The 9,363-nt window shown below is 42.6% G+C and overlaps 1 protein-coding gene across 1 annotated transcript in view; it reads right to left on the reverse strand.

The window, feature by feature from the left end:
- caskin1 (CASK interacting protein 1) overlaps positions 1-7,394 on the reverse strand; it is a 33,438-nt gene extending 26,044 nt beyond the window's left edge. The window contains exon 1 of the mRNA XM_061303348.1: positions 6,753-7,394. Coding sequence (XP_061159332.1) covers positions 6,753-6,840 — 88 coding nt within the window. The 5' untranslated portion in view covers positions 6,841-7,394. The remainder of the gene's footprint in view (positions 1-6,752) is intronic.
- Between the last annotated feature and the right edge of the window lie 1,969 nt (positions 7,395-9,363).

A 9,363-nucleotide genomic window follows, 5' to 3' on the forward strand; every position in this document is an offset into this window, starting at 1 on the left:
TCACTGCTTTCTCCATCATCCTCTTATTTCATCCTTGCCTGCCGGCCAGTGAATTCCCATTTTTTTTCTCTTCACTCTTTTTGTCCTTTTTCTTTACACGGACAACTAAAGTGAGAGATTGCACAGCACTTATCAGCTGTACCTTATCATCTGCGATAACACTAATTTCTGACGACGGTTTGGTCTAGAGGAAAAAGAACATTTTCTCCTGTGTAATACTTGCAAAAGGAAGGAGAAAGTGGAGGCCAAGCAGGAATAAATGTTTTTGTGTGACTCAAAGAGGAAAAATGTTCTCAGATGAAGGTGTAGTGAGGAAAGTTTTTCTCTAATAGGAAAAAGAAAGGGTTTCACATTCAAGTGCACGTGATGATGACATCAACGGTCCCTGAAGTGTCAGAGGGTTGAATCCAGCAGCGGGACGCTCACATCTGACGCCAGATATAGCTCGTGAACCAGGCTGCCTGCACAGCGCATGTGTGAACATGTGATGCTTGTGCAAAAAAAAAAAAAAAAAAAAAAAGCAGTGTGATGATTTTCTGGTTAAAATCATAAAAAAACTTTTTTTTTTTTTACTTTAATTGTGGGTACCTGAGAATGGGAGCAATACAACAGATTTAGTGCAGTATATGCAATACTGGGATACAAAAATAGCTTGACTTCTTTGGTTGCAAAAGAGGCCCTGCAAAAGTGTAGGATGTAAAAATCGAAATGTGAGAGAGTGATTAAGCACAGGAGAGGAAGCGAGACTGAATGTGGGAAGGCTTTGATGCACATGATGCCCCCCCCCCCCCTATCAAGGTGGAAATGTCAGGTGTGTGTGGGTGGGTGCGTGTTTGCTGAGATTTGAATGCGGATCTATTCTTTTTGTTTTATGACAAACATAAAGCTATTTCTGTTCGATTGCTCAGGGAGAAAAACAATCGGAAGCGGCCCTGCGCACTAAACGGTAACATACTCTTCTGCCATTTAAGTGGCATTAAATATTAAGATTGATTTTTTTTTTTTTTAACCATGCAGTACCACTAATGAGTATTTAACAAAGAAAGTATGGGCTCTGTCCTTTTATGATTTTTATACTGGTGCAAGTCTCCTCATCACTTTGACTGGCAGCCAATGAAGTCAGCTGTGTTCACACCCACAACGGCGCAAAATGCCTATTTTTAAATCTGCATGCATACATATTTAAATATGCATTTCATTGCAATGAAATATTTTTCAAAACAACAGATAAAGATTGTCAATGAGTTTAAAAGTAGTGCAGAAAAAAATATTTTTCAAATATTATAAATAAACATTTGAGACATTAAACCATGCAGCTATTTTTTTGTTTTTGTTTATGTTTTTGAAATCTAATCGGATTTAATAGACAGACATTCATTGCGATTCCGAGTTTGAATCGTCGTTCGTTGAAGTTCTATTCGGAATTATAATTGTGCTGGAACACATTTCCATTACAATATGCAGCATTGTTAAGGAAGTGGACTTTCACTGATCTTTAGTTGATTTAAAATAACACACTGAAGTCCTTGAAGCCAAGCACCCAACTTTTTTCGCTCACTCCGGCTTGTCAACTTGCTAAATGCCCCTTTGTACGTGGCCTATTCACACACCCTAAGCAGTGGAAAGCTTTGGGCTATTGCTGAAGAAGTGTGTGAGTGTGTGTGTGTGTGTGTGTGTGTGTGTGTGTGTGTGTGTGGATGTGTGTGTGTGGTAGGGTTACATTGAGAACAACAGCCTGATTGTAGTTCTATCTGTTGCAACTGTCTACCCCGTCTCTCGTAATTCGAGTCTTTTTATGCGTTTCTCTGTAAATCATGATTTTACGCCGGACAATGTTCTGTTTGTTTGTAATGTTTTTAACTGCCTATGTATGAGGCATGTAATAGCTTTTAAGTTAATCAAGTAGGTCAGCCAGCAGACTTGCTAGAAGGAATAAGCAATGAAATATTTTTCAAAACAACAGATAAGGATTGTCAATGTACGGAAGAGGATTAGGGCCAGTGAAGAAGAGAAAAACGAGGGGTGGCAGGATTCGGACTTTTTTCTCAGAATTCTGACTTTAAAGTCAGAATTCCCACTTTCTGAATTCTGACGTCAGAATTCTGATTTTATTCTCAGAATTCTGACTTTAAGTCGGAATTCTGACTTCATTGACTTTATTCTCAGAATTCTGACTTTATTCTTAGAATTCTGAGAATAAAGTCAGAATTCCGACTTTCTGACTTTAAAGTCAGAATTCTGACTTTATTCTCAGAATTCTGAGAAAAAAAGTCAGAATCCTGTCACCCCTCGTTTTTTTTTCTTCACTGGCCCTAATCCTCTTCCGTATCAATGAGTTTAAAAGTGGTGCAGAAATAAATATTTGATTTTTTACCTTAGCACTGATTATGATTCTATGATAACTAAAAACATACCCCCTTGATAAATCACATGAGCTTCCTTGATAACACAACCATAATTATTCATGACATCACGTTGTCATCATGAGTCAAACCAGACGGGATGAAAGATGAGAGCTCACAAAGGCAAAGAGGATAGGAGCGACATTCGAAGGGATCAGGGAGGAGGATAAAAAGGATGGCCGATATGGATACACAGATGAAAAGGATAGCAGGAAGACCAGAAGCTTGGATTGATGGAATGAGATAGAAGAGGAGGTGGTGCTCCAGACAGACAGACTACAAAATGTATGATACATTTGAACATATTCTAAGAGACTGTAGCCAGTCGACCTGAAGATCCGATGTACTAATCCGTGTTGTCAGATTATCATGTAATCCCTTACCGAAACACACACATCTGAAGGCCAAAGTACGTGACTCCATCCCACCATGGTGAGTTGGAACATCTGATCAAACAATTTCCAGCACAGTCAATCTCACATCTACAATAGCACCAAGTGAAAGCTGAAGTCACGTGACCTACATGGGTTCTTTCTTAGAAGGCGATATCTGGATTCACCCCAAAACCTGCAGTAGTGGTAGTGACCAACACAGAGCTGTACTTGTGTTGGCACACACACACGCACACACTTGAGGTGGGTGTGGTTAGCAGAGCTCATTTTCACGACAACCCAAAGCATGAAAGAGACTCTTGAGAAGTGTTTTTTCATTTGGAGCAATGGCATATGTTTCCTTTAAAGGGGGCCATATGGAAAATGGACTTTTTATTGCTTGTCGACACAAAGTTGGGTCTCTGAAGTGTGGAACATTTTTGCTTATTTCAGTTTTTTTTTCCATACTTCCCCCAAAATTCATTTGACATGACACAAAATGAATCACAGTTCACATTGGTCAAATATCGGGCTAAGAAAGTGACTCAATCGATTTGAAACCACCTTTCAGATATCGCATCGTTCGAAATGAACCGGTCATGTCCTTCGACGAATCAAATTTTTGATCCAACAAATCATTAAAGGGAGAAATTGCTATTTTTAAGCATTTTCGCACTAAACCCAATAAACACCTTTCCCCTCGCAGACACCTGCTCCTCTCTGCAACTGAATACATCAACACCCTTCAATGCTATAAGAGGAACCGTGCAGAAAGGTAAGAGATGAAATTTGGCCTCCTAACATCCACGTGCACAACCGAGCCCAAAACACATGTTCTGCATGTGTTGCACGGCTGTAAACAACATCAGCCAGAACATAAACAACGATGCTCATTGGCCGGGCCAATCCCGTTCGTTGGCGCCATTGGCCAATTAGCTTCAAACGACAAGACTAGCCTCAAGTCATACGCACCTACTGCAGTGATCAAAGCTAATGTGTTAACCCGAGGCGGCTGTTGGTACCATATATGCAATATACTGTACGCACAAGCTAATGGCTAAATGTCAGCTTTAAGTGGCAATCATGAAATCCTCAAAGAAGAGAATATTCACATTGTTGTGATGCATCCATGCACGTGGACAGTAAGCCACAAAGCAAAGCAAAAAATATTCTCGTTTCTGGAACTCAAGATTACTTTCACGTTGCTCATCTGGATAATGGAAGCAAGCCACTGCCAGACCAGATGATTATTTTGGAAGGTAAAATTAAACCTAGGGGAGAAAAAAAAGAACTCATCCTTCCATTGTAGCCTGTTTTGCCTTCATGATGGCTTAATAAAATTGCTCAAAATATTGCCTGCACAATAAAAAATAAAAAAGGTTCGATGAGCCACCGTGGAACGTGTTTTACGTCCCTTCGTATTTCCAATTTCGTCACCTCTCCTGTGCGTTCCTTCTCCTTGAACTTGCCAACGACCCATTAAACTAGAATGTTATTTTTGGTACAGTGCACTGTGCAGATGAGTAGACAGAGAAGCTCACAGTGTGCACAGTAGTTGAGTAATAGAAGAACAGAGCGCTTTCAAAGATGCCATTTAGCGACGCCATCTGTTACCATCAGCTTGTTCCATCTTTTATCCATTTCGAAATTTACCTTGCCATCACTTACGGTCCCTTCAATAAAAACATTCATTTAGGCACCGACTCATTCGTTTTATGATTTCTTCTCTTGACGTTTCTTATTTTCATTAGAGCAAATTTATTACCAAAAAAAAAAAAAACTTCTCCATCTTTCTCCCCATCTGTTATGTAATTCAATCACTTTGGGCAGTCAGCAGCAGCAGCAGCAGGAGTGACTGATGATGTTTTGGAGCTAAATATATGGAACTCAGACATGTGCAAAAAACAAAAAAAAGAATTCTATGATCAATAGAACTGCCAGGAAGGAAAAACAAACAAACATTTGTTTAAATGATTTGCATCAAGTCGCCTTCTCCTCATTATAATCAACTTTACTTTCAAATCGGTGGGGAAAAGCAGCAGGCTAAAAAAAAATACTAATAATAAAATTTAAAAAAAGCAGCAGGGTACTTCCTGTTCGGTAGCTTAGCAACCACTAAATATGGGGACGCTTGCACTGGGCCGCGTTTGATGAATCCTACCATTATAAGCTTGAGATAAGACCGGAAGACAAACAAATCAAATTGTGGAACAACATGTAGGTATTCCTCTGACCTCATCAGGGCACTTGCTAAACCAAGATGTATATTTTTTAACAAGCGCCTCATCAGCAATCCATCTCAATCTGGCCCCTGACTGCCAGCATTTGAATTCAATATATATATTAAGATAAATGAGATGGTGTCTCCCGTCCTTCACCGAGTCAGATCGGAAGAACAGGATGGATAGGATCGCAAGAATAGAAAAGAAAAAAAAAAAGCTGGCCTTTGAGTTACCGCCTCGATTTTCCTCTCTCGAATACAAATAAACATCTCGTGCGATTGGTTCCCAGCCGTGATATTTTACAGCCATGACCACTAAAGGACAAAGCGTGGCTGGAGATGCCATCCACAAAGCTGCAGTTTGATCATATTTGTCTCCCCGAGGCGCGTAGCAGCAGCCGAGCACAGTTAACACTGCGCTGACTCCCTTTGACAGCATGTGAATCCTTCCACTCTGCCTGCCTGCCTGCCTGCCTGCCTGCTCCTTTGTGAATGTGCAGTGGCGTGGATGCAATCATCTGCTCCCCTCCTCTGCCAGCTTCGCATATCAACACACAAAGATGGGCCAGAGAGAAAGACATGCTATCAAGGGGCTTCCGTGTGCATGCTTGTTCTCCACGTAACAAAGCTCGAGCCGCCGCCGCCGCCGCCACCCATGGCGCGCAAACATTGAAAGAGAGCATCGACAAACACTGACCTCACGTCACACGCGTGCACACGGTCACGACCTCGTGTGGTGCAGAGGGCTGGCAGCAAACTGATGATGGCTCTCCAGATGGTGCCAGGTGTGTGCGTAAGCGTGGATGGAGACACTATGTCTGGCCTGTGTAGGAGCAAATGTTCTTGCAGCAGAACCTCTGCTAGCCTCCATATGCAATAGATAGGATTCTGCGCCACACAAGCGCAGCTGCCCTGGGAGTTTCATGTTTAATGCCTGATGACAAACAGGTTAGTGTTAACGTCGCACTGATGTTAAACCGCCTGGCTTGTTTGTCTGAGACTCGCAGCTCCACTTTGTTTTGGGCCAGGAGACTTATAAACAGGAAATTGGTGAAAAATGCTCATCAGCGGAATATATGGTGGAAATAAATAAAAAAATGATAGAAAGTGGGAGCTTCTTCACAAAAGTTTCGGTCCATATTACGAATATACTGTTGATAGCCTTGTTGCACTATATATAATGTTTTCTTTAATTTTTTTGACTTAAAGAATGTTACTGTCCTTGAAATTTGATGTAAAATATGATTTATTATTTAAAAAAAACTAAAAAAATGAATCTTTAAACCAATCAAATGAAATTGGATCATTTCCAACAGTACACCTGGTGATCACTCCTTGCACATTTCTGATTGGGAATCACTGATCGCCATGACATGCTCTCTCTGTTGCCCACACATTAGAGTGGGATGTGAACGTGGAATATTCCTGGATGCTTAAGTGCTCTAGCGCCCGCAGAAAATAATCACCATGGAGCAGGGTCGTACAGGATGGAGAGTCTATTGTTTCCATCTCCATTCCTTGATACACAACAAATCAGTAGTCCAAAGCCTGAAGCTGTCATTTGCAAGACAAGGGTCAAAGCAATCCCATGCACCCCCACCCACCCCATTTCTGCTGCATTACATTCACACTCGAGCTCTCGATGCTCAACATCTGATGCATGCAACCATTGAGGCACACCCGCAACATCCTTTAAATTTCCACCCTCGAAAAGTGAAAGGATTGTACACGAATCCAAACTAAAATGTCATTTCTTACTTGCTTTCCCTGGCCTTTGCAGAAGCTTCTGCACGGTGAGCAGGTCTTCGGTCTTCACCGCCTGCAGCAACTCCTGGTCCTTCCCCATCTTCCACTCTGAGACGTGCTACTCCCGCAACATCCTCCGAGAGAGGGGCGCTTCAGTCCGGCCTTCCCACGCGGAGAGTGCGCCACAACCAGCCTCCCTCCCTCCCTCCTCCTCCTCCTCCCCCTTTCTTGGTCCCCGGCTAGACGAGACCCCTGGAGCTTTGGTGTATGATGGTATGAGACAGGGCAGAATAAGAATAAGGGGGGGAAAGGGAGGGGTGCGATGCGTTGCGATGGAGGGATGCTATCGTACTCCCACCCCCCTCCTCCTTTACTAGGTGCAGCTCCGAGAGATGCGTGGAGCAGCTGGAAGATCCAAGGCTCCCTCCCCAGAAAAGGAGACGACTGCAAAACCAGCGGTGGCCTTCGTCGTTATTTGTATATCGCAATTGATTGCATCGCAGCGGTTGACGCGTGGAAACTGCTCCGTGTCAAGCGACGCGCGGCTCTGCGTGGAAAATACGATCCACGGTTGCTGCAGCTGCAGCCATCGTTCCGCGTGCGCTCTCGGATTTGGTAATGTTTTCCCCGCGCGTGGGGGCAGGAGTAGGAGAGAGAGAGAGAGACTGTGTGAGGGCTGTGTATGGGGAGGGGAACATTGGGGAAAGGTGGGGGGGGGGAGTCCACGCACCCCACAGCTGGGCCAGCTCGTGGCGCTGCTGTGCACGCGAGTAGTGCTGCAACAAGGGGGCGGAGCAGTCGCAAAATGGGTTTTCCTTCTGACTTTATTTCATGGCTTCTATTTTCTTTATACCAAGTGAACGCGGAGCATGCGTCTTAGCAGTTTTCGGTTTCAGTGCAGAAAAAAAACCACGCGCAACTCAAGATGTTTTGTTCTCATTTAGTTTCAACCCAGAGGAGGTAGTAACGCGCTACAGTTACTCCGTTACATGCCATCAGGTAACGTTTGGGATACATTTCACTTGCCCGAGTTGTGTTGATGCAACATACTTTTTACGCGTACGTGCGTTCAAACAGTGGGCAGGAAGCAGTGCACGGTTACTGTTGTCTACCTCCCCCGCATCGAGCAAGTTATGTAAGGGGGAAAAAAAGTAGCAATTGGTACGCATGCAAAGACCGCATGTATATATTTCTCCCTGTTGATGTAACTCACAATCACGGTGCTTTCTCCATTTTTGCTCATTACTATCAGCTTTAGAAAATGGCAGCTTAATTCTAAAGGCTGTGCTGCACAGCTTAGACACACAATTCGTGATTCTGTTGATTGGTCAAGCGCCCCTACCAACACCAGATCCTGGAGATGACATGCTCTTGTCATTACAATAAATGGATGTTTACACATTACGCGCATTAATAGGGGCCCACACGAGGATATAGTAATTAAACTATTCATGTTTAATCTATGGATGGTTTAATGCCCGTTTTCTCCGACGTTACGGTTTAGAAATGTCAGAAAAGAATGTGGATATTTCTTGTAGTATACTGCCCTCAAGCGGCCATTTATGCAACACGCACCTTTCGACCAACTAAAGAGGTTAAAAATATGATTTATGACAACTTAAATCAACGATATTTAGCTAAGTCATCGTTGCCTATTTTAGATTATTTAAAAACGTCATAGCTTGCAGACACATTCAGTACGTAGCAGGTCAATAAATAATTGGAATATACATTAGTTACAAGGATGATGATTATTTGTATCGTATTGCAATGATAATAACTATTATATTTCGAATAAAAATGCAATACAATTTGTTTTATATTTCAGTCGGATGCCGGAGAGTGACTCTTTTGTTTACGAGTTTACTTGAACGCATCCTCAGCACTTGTTCGTGCTCTCAAACTGCTCATCGTTCGCACAAACATATGGAATAAGGAGGAGGAAGGTTGAAAAGGGCTGGAGGGGCTTGAACAATCAAACCCCGTTGGACACAAAAAGACTAAACGAACCCGACTCAAACTGGTAAGAAGTTGAATCGTGCTTTGTTTCATGTTCACAGTTACTACAAAGATACAAATGGAAATCCGATGGTGCATTCAGGATCTTCGATGGCTTCATTATTTCTAGCGCGTGTTTGGCCTTAGTCTATGTTGTTGCGTGACTCTAAGTTTGATTTGGAATCATTCGACTTAAGTCTTTAAAACAAATTTGACCTACATAGCTTAATCCGCTTTACCTCAGGGAGTAAACGTATAATGTAAACGGTAAAAGGCGGTTGCTATGCAGCTAGCTTAGTGTCACCGAGAAGCTAATGTCGTCCCTGTGATAATGAATTAAGAGGAGTCATTTTAGTGCACGGGACTAGCACAAGACCTCACCAGATCTGCAGGACAACCCGATCGTTTGCGTTGCAGTTTCTTTGTCTTTCACTGTCGCGTCTTTTATTTAGTGTGTGCATGTATGTGCGCTTTTATAAATAGAAAGAGCCTCGTGTACTGGAAAGCAGTCAGGACCAACCGCGATAAGATTCTTTATCGTGTTATCACCAGTCTACTGTTACTTTTGGCACGCGTGGTTTCATATATAATACATAGCCGAAGGGTGTATTTTTTTTTCCAAAGC

This window comes from Syngnathus typhle, linkage group LG17, assembly GCF_033458585.1.
Source record: "Syngnathus typhle isolate RoL2023-S1 ecotype Sweden linkage group LG17, RoL_Styp_1.0, whole genome shotgun sequence".
Lineage (NCBI taxonomy): Eukaryota > Metazoa > Chordata > Actinopteri > Syngnathiformes > Syngnathidae > Syngnathus > Syngnathus typhle.